Here is a 17,493-nt window from a genome sequence, read left to right as displayed (position 1 = left end):
CAATAAATATTATTTAATATCTTTTGGGAGAACACTCACTGCAGTCAACACATTAAAACAAGGTTATATTGCATAATAGGGTTCACAAATGCATTGTCCTCAAATGAACCTATCTAGTATACTTTACTGGTGAATGCCACATATAAGCCCATGTTTGACACAAATAGCAACAAGTGACATCACAGCACACACACACAAGTGACTGGAGACACACAGCTAGCCTTCCCTTCTGATCATGGCAGAGATATAGCCAAAAGGAGAAAATGTCATGGTAGAACAAGAGCAAGCCCCTACTGGAAGCATATCGAAACAGACAAGTATTCTGTAAGAAGATAGGGGAAAACAGGAGCCCTAGCTTTCTGAGTTTAGTTGGAATCTCCTGCCTTACATATCAAGTCATTTAGATTTTCACCAGCGTAGGGACAGGGTGTTATGTCCATAGTAAACTTCTTAACACTGGTGTTCCTATAAGCAGCTTTTGGGAGCACATCACTGTGGGACAGAAAGCACTAGAAGATACACTGATTGAGCCAACTCCTCTCTCTAAAACAAGCCTTTTTTTTTGGGGGGGGGGGGGGTTCCACAAAGGAGGACTGCTAAGTTAGCCAGACAACTTTTATAAAACTATTCAATACAGCTTGATAGATTATTCCTTTTGGAAAGCTAGAATGCAGGTTGTTGTAGGTGTAGGTAGGTAACAGTCAAATACCCAATGATCTTCCTTAATGTACTACTAGTGCAATATTTCTAGCTACTTTGGAAAATTTGCAATCTGGCTAACTCATTAACCCACACTCTGGGACTTCCATCAAGGTTAGGGTTGGTCTGGTCCTGGTCGTGGCCTGGTCCTGGTTGTGGCCTGGTACTGGCTGTGGCCTGGATCTGGTTTAGATGGCGGAGGTGTCGCTCTCTTTGGGACGGATGCGGGTCACATGTTCCAGCTGGCCAGAGTCTGAGACGTCGTAGCTGGTCTTGTACTTGGCCAGGATCTTCATCAGAGGACGCAGCTTCAGCCACCACTGCTCCTTAGGGATCCTGTGGCTACACACACACACACACACAAACTCTAAATTGTGTGCCCCATTCCTGGAGGAACATTTACATTGTATGCATTTAGCATGTTTTTATCCAAAGCAACTTCCAAATAGTGCCCAAATTAAAGGATCAGAAATGCATAGTTCTGATACTATTTTGGGAGTAATACAAGAAGCAGTCTGTTCATTTAAAAACGTCACATGATAAATGTCCTGCGCTATTCAGAAATTAAAACATGCAGCAGGTATGACTCTTCTTACTGATGGACACAAAACGAATGTGAGCATTTTCATGAGGTTGTAAGCAGATGTAAACGACGAGCTGAATAGGGTAAGTAGTCTTACACAAAGTCTGTCTCATCTCTGAGCTGCACCACAGGCTGGAAGACCATGGCTCTGCGCCGCATGCCCAGCAGGCAGGCCGTGTCCTCTGAGTTAGTGAACACCTTCCCTGCGTGGACACGACCGACAGTCATGCATACGCCTCAACACACCACCTGGTCTGTGTTAGACACATACTGTGGATGGAAATGCATCAGAAATGTTGGGAATCATACTGTTTACATTCTTTGTATTTACCTTCTTGATAGGACTCCTTGAGCTTTCTCGAGATCCACTGTATGGCTTTCGCTGCAATCTTAGTTCCAAAGTTCCTGTCAAATGGAGAGGGTGCACCTCCCTTTGGAAATAATCAAATAAATGGTGACCAAATGCAAAGTGCAATTCAGCCAATTCTGTATTGTTCAGTTGGCCTGTTTGTCTGTCAGCTTGTATGTGTGTGCTTGATAACCAGACCTGCTGCATGTGTCCGAGCACGTTCTTCCTGCAGTCGAACACGCCTCTCCCCTCCTCCGAGTACAGCTGGTAGATGAAGTCTGTGGTGAAGTTCTCATTGCAGTTCTCGTTCCTGTGGAAGCAGCCGCACTCTCCAGTCACTCACTGCAACTGCTTAACCCCTTACTTTAACAAGCTCCATACAGCGGGTCACCTAACATGAACCCATCGTTCAGACTGCATCTAAACAGTCATTGCGTAATGATGTAATGCCCTCAAAACAAAGCACTGGGAGACACTGCTGCTTGATAAAATAGGCCAGCACGTTCTGTAGTCTAGTAAAGTCAAATCTTCCCTCTGTATCTTCCAAAGATGTGTTCGCAAAGATCGCTCTTTCCAGGCATCCATGCATCTTTGTGGAGATCCCCACTGTGATCGCGTAAACATTCACGACAAAATAATTCCTTTCACGCAAAGCAACGGCGGATGCTATGCAGTTATCATGCCATTACATGTATCCTTTTCTCTTTAACACTATGTACGTACAGTGGAGATTACGAGACAGCAGCTCTTGTTGACTACTGTGAGTCTCACCTCAGCACCAAGCCCCTCTGAATGCTGGTCTTCATTTTCTCCGTCAAGTGCTCAACGTTGGACTGAGGCATGAAAGCAAAAAACATCACATGAGCTCCTGTCAAACTAGCCTGGGCGCTTTCTCCTCTGTCTGCACCCTACAGAACAGGAGACTGCAGAATGTCATTCACCACTCTCCTGTGAGAAGGGCAGTGTAATGTACCCTGTCAACCAGCATGGGGCACTGTTTGCTGCCTATTCGTTTTTTGAAAATCTTTTATTTAATAATTTTTTCCAAATATGTGAGCAATAATTTGATTGAACAAGTTTGACCGCTAAGTAACACTAACCCTATCATCAGTTTTAGATTCCTGACAATTTCCCACATTGCATGTCACATTGCATAACAGTAAATGTGACGATTGGACATTTGAATGGACTCAATATGAAATATATTTTCTATTATGCATTCCGGTAAGACAAAGGTCAATCTCTGTTCCAAGTAAAACGTTCTTATTAGTTAATGCACTGAAAATAATAATCTTCCCCAACCAGCTGCAACCCAACCAAGGACTGCAGACTGACACTTGACAACACTACTCTTGTCATGTTTTTCTCCAGTCGATCCAACAGAACTGAAGTTGACAACAGCTTATCACCTACTGGAATGATAATGCTCTATGGCTATTAATATCAGCACAGTGTAATCTGGGTCACATGCACACTCCAGAAATAAATATCTGCTGATGGTTGAGCGTGACAGACGGTGTAGCAAGTAGTGTTATGTTCATAAATGTATTTGATTAAATACCATATAAAAACCATACATAAAAAAGGCTCTCTCTGACCTGCAGGTCTCTGATGTCGAAGGGCTCCTCATAAATGTAGACAGCGTCCGCCCCTGCCGCCAGCCCCCCCACACTGGCCAGGTAGCCACAGTAGCCGCCCATGGTCTCAATGATGAACACACGGCGCTTGGTCCCACTGGCTGACTGCTTGATGCGGTCACAGGTCTGTCACACATTCACACGTATAGGTACACACACACACATATAGGTATACACACACACGTATAGGTACACACACACACACGTATAGGTATACACACACACACACGTATAGGTATACACACACACATTTGCATACATCCACACATAGGCACATACATCCACACATTCACACACACACATGGACATAATATGGAGCCATACACACAAACATACACATGAAATGTATTCACATGGGTTTGCAAACACACACACACACACACATACAAATTGTTATTCATAAGAGAGACAATCAGGTTTTCCTATCATAATTGCCATGCAGATACAAACACGTTTTTGGGTTAGCTAAACCTGGTTATAGGCATGCTGACACAGTAACTGTATACATGCTGAGTCACAATTCATAATAGCGCAACACATAACAGCATCACAGCGTTTACCAAGCAGCAGAAACGGGAGGGGTACACTATGGCTTCTTCCAAAACACAAAGCCAGAAATACAAGTCAATTCAAGTCTATATAGTTTTACTCAATAGGTAGGACATGCATGGTCTATGTGCACTGTGATTTACTGAGTAGACTTTATTTCATAAGAGTGTTGTGAGAAACCTCTATATATTGTTGAAAAGTCCTTGTAGTTTTATGTATTAATTTGGGCATTCTTCTTTTCCACTATGGGTTATCAATGTTGGCTGGGGGAAATGCTCATAAATCAGTCAAAAAAAATTATTTCTCTGATTTTGTTTACGAAACCAAACTTTTTTCTATAACTATCTGACTTGCAGTACAATATTTCTCCACTTAATCTAAACAAAGCCACATCATCATACATATTGATCACTAATGATTGAGTAGGCCGACTACATTAAACTTCAGCACAATAAAACAGAACTAATGAAACTGATTAAGATAGACCAAAATAGTAAAAACACAGATTATGTTAATGAACTACAACGTAAATATATTGCAACAAATTAGTATTTATGCTATGGCTTCTGACGGATCAATCTACACTTCTATACTGTTACTCATGTTAGAACTACACTATAACAGTCTTTCACACTCGTCCAAACCTCCCAGGGTCCTACTGTACCTTACCTCCACGATGGCATTGAGCGAGGTGTCAGCCCCGATACTCAGATCGGTGCCTGGTACATTGTTACTAATGGTGGCGGGCAGCATACACATCGGGATGCAAAACTCCTGGTGGCTGGCCCGGGCCTCATAGAGCTGCAGCAGACACTCAAAGGCCTGAGGTGGCGGCAACAATGTGTTAGACCACCAGGGGGCGCTACAAAACAAGACCCTCACTCACTGCTACATGTTCATATACTGTCGTTGACCCACACTATAACATGTAGGGTTGAATCTCAATAGTCTTCCAATTGCTTGTGCCCTGTCTCCTTGGCTCCTCTTTCCTCGCCTCCTTCTCAAAATGAACTGGAGGAGAGGATCTCGAGTCGCTTCGTTCTTTCCCTTGTTTGGGAGAGCCCGAGAAGCAAGGGAGACAGGATGTGAGTAATGTAGGAAGACTTGAAATTCCTCTGTAGTGTATGTGTGCATCCTGAGGGTGGCTCTCTCCGCGTGATAGGGTTGTTGGCTTCCCATTGGCTGAAAGGAGACAGGGGGGGCAGGACGGGGTCACCCTGGCTGACAAATAGTGATACTGACGTGACAGATATACTCCGATGGTGACAGGACAAGAGGAGTCAAGCCGGCACGGCGCCATGACACTGCACACTGGGCTGACGACGTCGGACACAGAGAGGCACGGGTTGAAAGATGCTGGAGATTAGTCAGGTCCACATTCACATGCAGACGCACGGGAGAAAAGAACAAGATGGAGGGGTCTGGCCTGGTTCAAGCAAACACAAATGATTGTTAACTATGACTCGCAATCTTGTATTTTTTTGAAACATGGTGATAGACTCTCGCAATCCTCCTTATTCAACTGAATCGTGTGACTGCTCAAATGGATTAGACACGCTGCACTTGGTGAGAATCTAATGAAAACCCATATTAATGAGGTGCAGGTGATTATGATAATGAGATGAGAATCTCAGATGAGTGCAAGGAAAAATCCAGAAAAAATCCCAAATGGTCTGATGTCAATAATAATAATCTGAACAAACGTCCTTGCAATGCGACTTCCTGTTCTTACCCTGCGTGCGACTTGCAAACGGTCCATCCGACTAGACAGATGCTGTCAGGACAGAACAGGAGTGGGTGTTGTGGTGTCATGCTGTGTTGAACCAGACCAGGATCCCACTCACCTGGTGTTTACCAGCCAAACATAGTGAGGTGCAGAGAGCACCGCGCTAAGGGCCACACATGCCACGCTGACGTCACTGGAGAGCATGCCCCTACCTGCCTACTCACCTACCTACCACCATCACTTACCTGGGCTCACTGAGCACCTGTCTGACATTCACCAGCAAGTTCTAACACGCCCTGACCTCATCCATCACAGTGGTCTTACAGTAGGAATGACATCATGTAAACCTGATATATCGTATGACACGCAGAGTTCTTTTTTGCAGATGCCTTTTCCAAGAAGTGGAGTTGGCTGCAATAATAACATGTCAGTTGATCTGAGGGGACTGTATCACAAAATTATGCAAGCACCATAATGTGCACACTAAAGACTAGCTCTCTCAAAGATTTTAAAATCGCTTGCTGTGTTGAAACCAATTGCTGTGCTTTTCTGGGAGTGTGATCTGCTACATTTACTGTTACATAATGATGATGTCAATGTGGCTCTTTTTGCTGGTAAATGTCAGAATGAGATACTATTAATGATATTCCCAAATGTAATCGGGTGCTGGTGGGTATGCATATAAAGTATGCACACACACACACACACACATACCCCGGCTGTGTGTTCCAGCCAGACTTACGTCAGTAATGGCATTCAGAGCCGTGTCTGCGCCAATGCTGAGGTCAGAGCCAGGTATATTGTTGGAGACTGTGGCCGGCACCATGACCATAGGGACACAGAACTCATTGTATTTCTCCCTGGCTGCAGACAGCTCCATCAGTCCCAGATAGGCCTGCAATGGCAGAGCCCAGCCTTTAGAGGGAGGGGCATCGGAGATAAAAGACATGGACAGGGTGGGCGGAGCCAGGGTGAGGGAGCCAGGCCTATCACGACGGACGGTGAGACACAGACAGGAAGTACTGTACCACACAGTTCTTCCACAGACAGACAGACTGGGAGGATGGTGGACACAACACTGGCAGAGAGCCTGTAGGGTGCTGTGAGTTGTGGACAAGGTATGGTTCAAGTACATATAGATACACTGTAATGGTGAATGATCACTAGCTACATTGAAATCAATATATCATGGTTTTACATTCAAATATGGAGATTAGACTAGAGACTAAATGACTGATGATTTGCATGAACACCATGTTCAATACATTAATACAGCAACTGTAATTGTATTCTTTACTTTTCAGGAATATGCAAAGGCTAAACATAATGATAATACTTTAACCCTTAAATATTACCAATATTACAAACAAATATATTTTATACTTATTTTATACTTTACTAGCAATACTGTCTGGTAAATGTACACTATTCTAGTATTTAGAATGAATACATTGAATACTGAATTGTGCTGCATGTACCTCAAATCCACCAATGACGAGTAGCGCGTTGATATTATGTATCCTCATTTGCTCAGCAATCTTCTCAGTATGCTTTGCTGGAAGGGTTCTGGAATAAGAAATTGAATAATTCACCTCACTCTGTTAATGTGTTTGACATGTGTTTGATCTTGCATTATTTGTAACACAAATGAGGAATAAAACTGAACCTTTTTGTCCCGAGTATGGATCCTCCTTGGCCGGTCCAGCCGCCTACGTCTCCCCATTTAATCTCCTTAATCTAGAAAGACACAGAACACCGAACTAGCTAAGTAAATGTTGGTCAATTTACTCAAATCAAACATGGTTGGCTAGTCACAAAATGACGTGTTCACTAGTCATTCTCAGGAGGCACAAAGCAACCAAATGTATTAGACGCGTAGGCTGCTCGACTACATTATTGTTCCACATAAAGCAGATTATTCAGAGCAGTACCGTAGCTACATTCTGCCCTGGTACCTTGTGCTGTAGGGCACTGTGTTATTGTTAACTGGGTGGCTAGATAGTGTTGGTTTTCCAGGTTAGTGCCTGAGGTATCACTGGGTAAAACCAGGCAGCACTAGTGGCAGGGTTGTGTGTGTTGGTGTGCATGCTGTGCTTTGGCAGGGAAGGAGTGAGTAGGGGTGAGAGTAATTGGCTTACAGTAAGCACTGCTGTTTATCTGCACACACTGTTTTATCTATGGAACAGGGTATGTGTAGAGTACACCAGTAGAAGTGCCAACAGCCAGTACTCCTGCATGCCAGCCAGCACTCAGCACCAGTGAGGTGTTGCAAGGTCAGTGTAAACTAGATTACTATATTATAAGATGTCATGAGTTTCAGTTGGTGTTATAGTACTGTGGTGATTTAAATGTGACATGCAATGTCAATCGAAATGTGAGGCATTTCTCCAACCCAGCCGAGTACCTGTCCCTTGTAGAAGCCTTCGAAGCCATCGTTGACGGCGAACATCTTGTGGCCCTCGGTGATGCCTACTCGCACGGCGGAGCGAACGGCAGCGTTCATGCCGGCAGCGGGGGCGCCCACGTTCAGCACTGCCACATTGAAGGTGCTCTGGAGTTCACACACACATGAACACAAACACACCCACACACTTAAGGTCTGTCCACAACCAAGACCTAAGCCTTCCCCAACTGGGGATTTTACAGTTGTGTTATAGTAAAAGCTTGAACTTGCCCTTTGGCGGATGACATTACCACCATGCCTACATCTGTCTGTCCTACTTAGATCTCCAGAAGCCTAGCTACTATATTTAAATATCCATGAACCGACATACTGTAGAAGTAACTTGAAACACTGCACATTGTTTTGGATTGCCCAAAGCTACCCCCAACTACAGATGAACAGCACACGGTGTCCTGTCTCAGGGCCAAACGAGGGCGCTGCCAGGGAGCAGAACAGGCGGAGCAGCATGCATGGATAATGCTGCATAGCCACATGCTGCTATGATGCTGCTATGATGCTGCACCAAACCTGACAGGTGAAACCACCCCTCCAGTCTCTCAGTGCTTTCAAGCAAGATGTGAACTCTTGACCTTTGGCTCACCACCACACTGCCTTCACCAGGGAGCATTAATTCCACCGCTGATCAAGTATATTAATAAAACAATTGATCAGAAGTGGAATTCGGCAATCAGTGACTCATCACCCCTTTAAAGGTTCTTGACCACAGCGGGATCATAGGAAGATTCCCTGGGTTTAGTGAACCAAGGCATGTGGACTACCGGTAATCTCAAAGTAATCTCTTGCATTGACCTAACAGTGTTTAATCAGTGAGCAGTGTCACAGGTCAAAGAGCAGCAGCCTCTACAACAGGGCACCTGAGTCTGGATGATGACAAAGCAGATCATGTCTACAAGTACAGCAAGAATACACTTGTTTACTTTTGCTAAGCATAGACACTGAAATATATGCAGGGAAGGCTCTAGGAACAGGCATTGACTTCTGTCAGTTTGTGGCACTGTTAGTACACGTTGGTTATAAGGTCTTACAGATTGGTAAATATTTATTTTTTATAGATATAAATGTATACGTTGCTAGCAGGAAAGCTATGGTCTACAAACTCAAGCTCATTACGAGCACTTAGCAGGGCTTTGACTACTACAGGCCACGTACATCATCCAGAGATTCCTCCTCCTCCTTCCCCTCCAGACATATACATACATTACATAAACATACAGTTAATGTCACACACAAAACTACACAACCCATAATGCACCTGCACAATAAATACCTTATCCTAATGCACAAAAATTGCTGGAAAGACACAAAAAATAGGACAAACGTCAAATTGACTGGTAGAAGTATGATGAAATACACAGTAACAGCGTTTGGGGGTTTGAGAGTAGAACACTCACATTTGGAAGTTCAGAGTCTGCTTTCCGGTAAGACAGAAGCTTGTATGTGTTTAAGTTGTTTTCAAAGCTCCTGCAAATGAGAACACGCTGTTGTTTATTTATAGTTCAATCTAAAATGGTTGACAGCTCAATGACTGGCTATTAGCCAAATTGTTTTAAAGACCAGGGACAGATCAATCAGAGCCCAGTAAAACATCTTTACACTGTTTGCAAACAGACAACAGGAAGCTGAGCAGACACAGATGTTTTAGAACATTTATGAAATTCACTATGCTTGATGTCAGACAATGTATATTTCCTATATAATAACATACCTGCCACGCAGTCTAACAGCTTCCTCAAACTTCTTCTCATCCATGGCTTTCTGAACTTCTTGGGTCTAATAAAAAAAATCAAGATATTTTTTTTTCTCTTGTTAAATACCATCACCAGTTATTTAAGAGTCTTGACACAAACAGCACACTGTATCCCTGCACAGTTATTCAAACGTAAAAGGGTGTTGTAATAAATATAACTTTTTGTATTGAAAGCTGTGTCACTCTGAGAAACACACCACTAAAATGGTAAATGTATTTGTTAGGCCCTCCTCTTTCACTAGACTGACTGGAACCAAAGATATGGTGGTAACAGTGAGTGAAAGACTGACTACAATACATACAGTACACTCAACCAGTGCCATTGTTCTGGTCCCAGACAAGCAGGGGAGTCAGGTGGCTGAGCGGTGAGGGAATTGGGCTAGTAATCCGAAGGTTGCCAGTTCGATTCCCGGTCATGCCAACTGACGTTGTGTCCTTGGGAAAGGCACTTCACCCTACTTGCCTCGGGGGAATGTCCCTGTACTTACTGTAAGTCGCTCTGGATAAGAGCGTCTGCTAAATGACTAAATGTAAATGTAAGCATGTACACAGTACAGCAAAGTACTGTGTACTTCCTACTGCAGATCCCAGTAGATGGTATGTAAACACACTTACTCATAGCAAAAACATGAAACCAAACATACTAGGACCACGTTGTCCATCAGAACACGCTTAAAATTCGTGTTTTGCTGTTGCTAGCTGAGTCATGCCCAGTGATATCTATCTTCTATCTATCCATACTACACATAGTGCTGCACGTATTCATGTCATTTTGGTTGGCCAGTTCCAGCAGTTGCAGTTGGCAAGGTGCCATGGCCTTAAATGGAAGGCCCACTGCACTTAGTGTATCATCTGAACACATTCCAAGAGGGACACGCTTACAACACTCAACCACATGAATGCAGCCCTCGAGACCTGGCTATCAGGATCTGAACCTGGCTCATGTGTGACAGTCAAGTATAGGCAGGTTGACGGCAGGTTTTACCCATGAACTAAGCACTCACCATCTGAACACACTCCATGAGGGGCAGGCGAACAGCTTGGTTCCCACACAGAGAGACCACACAGGCGGGGGTGGTGGGAGAGGCCTCCAGCAGGGCCAGGACAGCCTCCACGCCCATACGACTGGCCTACACAGGGTCAAGGGTCATCCATGTTTACATGGGAATTGCGGAGGAGTTTACGTAGGCATATTTATTTTGGTATCATTTAAAGCGATCAAGTTGATCTTCACTATGATATTAGAGATCAATTACATTTTGTGTGCAACATACTGTACCACTAACGTATCGTCGATAACAAAGTCCACCTACCAGGATTCTGTCAAAGGCAGAAGGGGTTCCTCCTCTTTGGACATGGCCCAGGATGGTGACTCGGGTATCGAAGCCCAGACACTTTACAACAAGCTAAGAAAGGAAAGAGGTACATAAATGGTATGCTATTTTTAGGACAATCCCAGATTTAATCAAACATAGGAAGTGTACAAACTTTCTTTTTTTATTAGGTATTCTATTTTCTAGCTGTAACTACTACTGTGATGGTACATATTGCCAGCCGTCCAAACATGCAAATAATATACAAATACATAATTTGTTTAAACAGGGAAAAGCATACAGTGCTAATTACATGCTTTTAGTGATGAAACGAAGGGGAATGAACAAGCACATGCAACACGTTTCCTGCCACGTCAGCGAGAATCTAACACCTCCGCCTGGTTCTTCTCTGACGGTAACAAGTGTAAAACTCACTGTGTTATAAGGATGGACAAGGTAGGCAGGGAGAAAGAGTTCACACCACTAGGAAAATGCCTGAGAGGAAGAAGTGACAAATAAATGGTGGCCAGTGCTTCCGTGGAGACAAATTTCTTGGTGAAAGGAAATGTTTTAACACTGTGTGAAGCAAGGGTACGCAGCGTGGAAAATAAAGTAGCAGGTAGAAATATGGAATGGTTGTGACGAATGGAAAATGAAAAATGGGCAACGATTGAGGTTCCACAGCACAGAGAAGACTCAGCACAGGACAGTCAGAAGAAAAACTTGTGACTCCACCGTACTTACATCCTTGATATAGTCGGTAGTTATTGGCTTGTTGTAAGAATCTATCGCCCCCTCAGCTACGATTATGATATTCAGTCTTTTCTTATCTGCACGATTCTACAGAAATACAAAGAAGGCAAATATTTACAGAACATGACAGAAAACGTCTTGCATTTGGCTTTCCAAAAGCTGGGACCCAGTCCTGGAGGAATAGCTACAGGCTACTGTATGGAGAAATAGCCCATTTGACCACATCTCTTTTGAGATTGTATTGGATGAGCATTAAGCTATTCCTGCAGCAAGGGACTGCTTTTGTTTCCCCCTTGGTTCCAGGTTCTATTTACAGTACTCACATCCTTGACAACATTTGAGGTAATAGCATTTCCATGCCTGTCAATGGCTCCTTCTGCCACTATGATAATATTCAGCCTTGAACCCCTGGAACGACTCTGAGCAATGACAAACATACTGTAACATCTACGTCTACTATGGCTAGAATGGCAATGGTAATTATATTACTGTGCATGTGTATTTACGTGTGTGTGTGTGTGTATGTGTGTGTGTGTGTGTGTGTGTGTGTGTGTGTGTGTGTGTGTGTGTGTGTGTTACCTCAGACAGTTTCTGGCACATCTGGTCCTCCCATCCATCCCCAGGAGGCATCTCAGGGATCAGCACCCAGTCAGCCCCACACGCCAGAGCACTCACCAGAGCCAAGTACCTACACACACACACACACACATACATACATAATACACGCGTGCACACACAGTGTGAATTTAGCATTGCTATTTTCTATTACAGTGCATACTGATATAAATAAAAAAGTATACAATGACATCCTACCCACAATGCCTGCCCATGACCTCCAGCACAAATGTCCTCTGGTGGCTGAAAGAAAACAAAGATGTTTGAAATGTCAGTCAGTGAAAATCTACATCTTAGTGACAATCCTTCTAAATTTAGCATTGTACCATTAAAATAGCCCATGTTGCTACCTCTGTGCAGTGGTCATGATGGCATCCACCACCTCAATGATTCTGTGCAGGGCAGAGTCTGTCCCGATGGTCATGTCGGTGCCACAGAAGTCATTATCGATGGAGCCCACCATCCCCACAATGTGCAGCTCAGAGTGGGTTTGGGCAGCTTCCTCATCAATCGTTCCTAGAGAAATACAAATCCCAGAATGCATCACAAACCCACTGAGGCAAAACATAAGACTGATGCTCCTGAGTGACCCCAAAAAGAGCAGATGTTGCAGGAGCAGATGTAAATGGAAGTTCCGATGAAGAAAAAGAAAAGGTCTGTTCTGTACTTGACAGCACTGTCTAATGCACCAACCAGATCAGTTCTGTGAATTATTTTTGGGCGATTTGCTAAAAAGCACAATGCATGATCAAAATAGCCAAAGAATGATCCACAATTCCACGCCCTTATTTCTAGACTGTGGCTGATGCAGCACAGCTCACTTAAGAAAAGGCTAAGGATAACTACCATTATATGTAGATGCATCAATATTAAAAGTTGGCCCAAAGCCGTGCTAGATCAACCTACCCTGCTGAATCAGCTCCTCCAATAGGCCGCTCCACTCCTCCCTGAAGAGGTTAGCCCCGGTCAGACTGCCGTCTCCTCCAATCACACACAGGTTGGTGATGCCACGCTGCACCAGATGGTGGGCTGCCTTCAGGCGCCCCTCATGGCAGCGGAACTCCTTGCAGCGGGCACTGCCAATCACTGTGCCACCCTGGGTGATGAGTAGACACACCAAAAAGAAACCTTTGTATGATAAATCTGAATGAGTTGATGCCATCATCATGAACTATTATTTGACATCCTTTTCTACAAATGCACATTATTAACTCTACTTCTATGATGTTGTGGGTGTCTGTTTTGTTATTGTTGTCAACCACATCATTCTTGCTGGTCAAAGTCTCAAATGTCGTTGTCAACATGAATATCAACAGTGACACAAACTCTTCCACTCTGGTGACCATGGGCGGAGGGTCAGCTGAGCTTATCTCTGACTTGTTGTTGACATATTTTGAAATCGGAGGCTAAAAATATTTGTCAGTACGCTGTATGTGTAGCTTATGATGATTATGTTGACCTCATACATAGTATTTGGCTTGAGGTCAAACCGTCTTTCAGTAATTCTACTGTCCGGCTCCTCACCACTTGTAACATGCTGGACACACTTTCCCAGGATGCCTCCTCAATGTTATCACCGCCATCCACCATTCCCTGGTAACCCTGAACAGAGAAACAAAACATGAAACTTTCCATTTTTTACTCATATAAAAGTATTTTAGCTATTTATGAACCGGTTAAACACTAAATGTTATAACCATTTGTATATGTGTATTAAAATGTTCTGACACTTTTAAAATACAGTGTTTCATTATATTTGAATAGAGCTACCAATAAGAATGTTCACCCTATATAGAAAATATTGTGTTCACTAATACATCTTACAAGGCTTTGTTTATAGAAGACTCATGTGGATGACACTGCACTCAGGAAAGGCTGTTCTAATCCAATTACAGAGACAGTGGTAACCAGATAGCCCACTTCTGGTCTATCTGACAGCCCTTGCAGTTCACACAGCTACCATCAGCATCATCCTATTCAATGGCTAGAAAATGAGTCTAGAATACATTGCAAATGCGTTACGAGTAAAAATATACAATATTCCTTGAAACAGAACAGGAAACTGTTCCCACAACCGTTTGACATGACATGACAACATTCCAAGTACAGCTGGACTCATCAAAATGAACCTTTAAGGGAACTGTCTGAACCCAGTTCTAAGGGAGGATTTACCCTCAAGCACAGAACACAGTATGTCAGTACATATTTATCTCACTGTCTAGACTGGTACCAACCCCTGGGGAACTGTCCTTGGCTTCTCACCTCATGAATGAAGTAGACTTTAGCTCCTACATAGATACCCATACGAACCACAGCCCGCACAGCTGCATTCATTCCTGTAAAACAACATAAGAAAGAAGGGGTATGACACTGGAAGGCATTGCGTACAGAGCGAAACATGTCCACCGCACACACACTGCATGTACAAATAAATGTGATAGTGCCGTGAATGCTGGGAGTGAACCCACCCAGTGTCTGGGGCAGTTCTCCCCCGCATTTGAGTAGTGCCGAGTGCAACGTTTCTAATACCCCACGTATTCTCTGTCAATGTACTTCCCATTAATACTTAATGAATCTACGGCTACAAATTGATGGTCACAGAACACACTTTACTGTGCAAAAGCATCAATGACATGACATCATTTTATAGTCCTCCATTGGTGACAGGAATAAAACATATACTGGAATAACGTTTGATGTAGTACTTTCTTGTTTTCAGTATCAGTGCAAATACTGTAGGCCTCTGGATCCAACATTGGTCTGCACCATGTTGAGTCAAACACCCTCCTACGCCTCATGCACACCACACAACACAGCCATTCACAGCCTCACCAGGACCAGTGGGAGGGCTTCAACGATGCATTGAATGTCAAGGTTGAGAGACTTATTATGCTCACAACAAGGGTTTCAGCATGCTTTCATAACCAACCAGGGCACTTTGTGTTTCTGGCAGGGAAATGAATGACTGTGGCCCAGATATTGTGTCATTGCTAGTTAGTGCCAATAAGTGTTGCTAGGAGACTAATTGCAGCATTCATTGGATGACAGAAACTTTTGTCTAGGCTGCACAGGAATGGATTTCAATATATTTTGTTCATGGTGGATGCACACATAAATGTGTCCCTCAAACCCTAAATGGCAGTCCCATTTTAAATGGGACTGCCATTTAGGGTTTATACATTTATAAATGTATAGTTGTGTATTCACACAACTGTATAGTTGTGTGAAGAACGAAAGGAATTCCCCGGAACTTCCGTATAGCTTTAAAAGTTTCAAATGACTGTTTTCTTGAATTTCGTGATATATTCACATTAAGAATGCTCTGCACATGACCAAAAAGAAATACATCAAAACTATAACTCGTAATAGTCACAATAGTAATAGCAATAGTATATTGCTAAAAAGAGCCAGAACCATTATATAGTTTATCAAGTCATGCTACATCTAGCTAGCGGTTCATTCTTGCGTCATGTGTGTAAAAGTGGTATTTTGATCAATATTGTGAGACTGCATAACACTGTAGTGTAGTGGCGTTCACGTCCGGTTGCGTAACATTGAACTCAGATAAAAATACTGCTGCAAAAAAAAGCTGAACTTTTGTGGGTAGATAAGATCATGCTACATCTAGCCAGCGGATAATTTCTTGCATCATGTGAGTAAAAGTGGTATCAATCGATATTGTGAGTACATGAACCAAAGTCTGCACGCTTGGCCATGACTACCACAGGACCTTACTACAACTCTGTATTAACCTGTCGGATACGCCCGCGAGCATGGTGAACTGTGGGAAGGCAAGCGGTGCATAGCGTTTAAAAAAACGCTGTATTGGACACGCACTGGCAGTACAGAGAAACTTATACCTTGGTGATAATAGGGAGCTCAATATTTCACCATTAGTCCACACCCTAGGCTACTAGACTAGGCGACGACATGCTTGCTGTTCAGAGACATTGCGTTCCCTCTAGTGACGCATTGAGGCAAACCCCGCTTTTACTTGCCGCTCCTCACGTACGCACATCTCCAGCTCACGATTCAAGTGCGTGTCTTCCCCTATGGTTTTACCCACTGCCCGTGCCATGCTACAAGACACGTGCTTTGACGCACATAATGTAGGAAACGTAAATGCTTATATAAACTTCGGTTTGTTTTATTATCCGTGGCCATACAGATAACATCTCCATGCAAATGCATGCTAGTGTATATTATAGGCACATTTCTACAGTAGGCTTATATAACAATAATTATGTATATAGGCCTACAATAGTTTTGCAAAATCGAGAACATCTGAAAATCGTTTAGCTTATCGCACCCTCGATACTCGATGATCTGCAGAATGTGATTATATGTTGGCATGCAGAGATGTTAACATGCAGCCCGTTTCGCAGAGATGCGGTATTGAGCGCCTTGATAATTCTGCGTCAAAATCTATTCAATCAATGGATGAAATACTGCAATGCAGGTATTACAGTGTGTTAACATATTAAAACATGTATCGCTGACAACTGCAGATTGATTAAAAACATTAAGTGTGCTCAAAAACACTTGTTGAAAATAAAACAAATCGACCATAATCTACTGCCATCGCATATCAGAATATGTTGTCACTGTATACAGTAGTACTATTCAGTCATAATCCATTTTGTATCATGCTACATTCTAATCCACTTGTTACAGGCATGATACCTTGGGCATCTCCTCCACTTGTCAGAACTGCGATGGATTTCCCAGCGCCGGAGAGATTCTCGAAGAACTTCTTGGTGTCCGGCTGCGCCATGCTGCCAACTCACACTTAGGCGAAGTATAATGCTTCTTAATGTTAGTTGTAAAGTGAAACAAGATGTAGAAGGAATGTTAATAAGTAATTCGAGTATTAGTTTTTATTAGGAGAGTAAACTGCTGCAATGGTCACCGCCCCCTCTTCCTAGTGCCCGAACTCTACTCCTGTCCCTACCGCTCACGACTCCACACCATCCCAGCTGGTCTATCCGATCCTATTGGATGGCTTTAAGCTCAGTTGTGACAGCTCCATCATCCAATAAACATCAGCATCACGTTTAC

General features: G+C 43.3%; 1 protein-coding gene across 5 annotated transcripts; it reads right to left on the bottom strand.

The window, feature by feature from the left end:
* Positions 1-653: 653 nt before the first annotated feature.
* On the bottom strand, positions 654-17,400 carry LOC134036999 (ATP-dependent 6-phosphofructokinase, platelet type-like). 5 transcript variants are annotated; one of them, XM_062482259.1, is made up of 23 exons: positions 17,119-17,399; positions 14,698-14,771; positions 13,960-14,037; positions 13,342-13,531; positions 12,786-12,951; positions 12,634-12,678; positions 12,400-12,508; positions 11,812-11,907; positions 11,068-11,160; positions 10,759-10,884; positions 9,713-9,777; positions 9,399-9,468; positions 7,948-8,094; positions 7,210-7,280; positions 7,022-7,109; positions 6,286-6,438; positions 4,487-4,639; positions 3,230-3,394; positions 2,403-2,464; positions 1,830-1,941; positions 1,614-1,713; positions 1,380-1,485; positions 654-1,041 (listed from the first exon to the last, which is right to left on the bottom strand). In XM_062482259.1, the coding sequence occupies exons 1-23, from the start codon at positions 17,207-17,209 to the stop codon at positions 888-890; spliced, it is 2,514 nt and encodes an 837-aa protein (XP_062338243.1). In that variant the 5' UTR covers positions 17,210-17,399; the 3' UTR covers positions 654-887. The 5 variants fall into 5 exon arrangements, with proteins under 5 accessions (XP_062338243.1, XP_062338242.1, XP_062338244.1 ...); XM_062482258.1 differs by lacking the exons at positions 6,286-6,438; positions 11,812-11,907 and adding an exon at positions 12,144-12,239 and having other exon boundaries at positions 17,119-17,400; XM_062482260.1 differs by lacking the exons at positions 4,487-4,639; positions 11,812-11,907 and adding an exon at positions 12,144-12,239.
* Positions 17,401-17,493: the final 93 nt, after the last annotated feature.

This window comes from Osmerus eperlanus, chromosome 16, assembly GCF_963692335.1.
Source record: "Osmerus eperlanus chromosome 16, fOsmEpe2.1, whole genome shotgun sequence".
NCBI classification, from domain to species: domain Eukaryota; kingdom Metazoa; phylum Chordata; class Actinopteri; order Osmeriformes; family Osmeridae; genus Osmerus; species Osmerus eperlanus.
This window is presented reverse-complemented; position numbering and strand designations above follow the sequence as displayed.

What these genes read in the sequence shown, in the direction of transcription:
- LOC134036999 (XM_062482259.1), bottom strand. Translation starts at nt 17,209, where the DNA reads ATGGCGCAGCCGGACACCAAGAAGTTCTTCGAGAATCTCTCCGGCGCT. An exon ending in TCGTCATTGGTGGATTTGAG is followed by an intron (nt 6,439 to 7,021) that starts GTACATGCAGCA and finishes CTGCCATTGCAG; the next exon opens with GCCTATCTGGGACTGATGGA. An exon ending in CGCTCAATGCCATCGTGGAG is followed by an intron (nt 3,395 to 4,486) that starts GTAAGGTACAGT and finishes AATGTGTGACAG; the next exon opens with ACCTGTGACCGCATCAAGCA.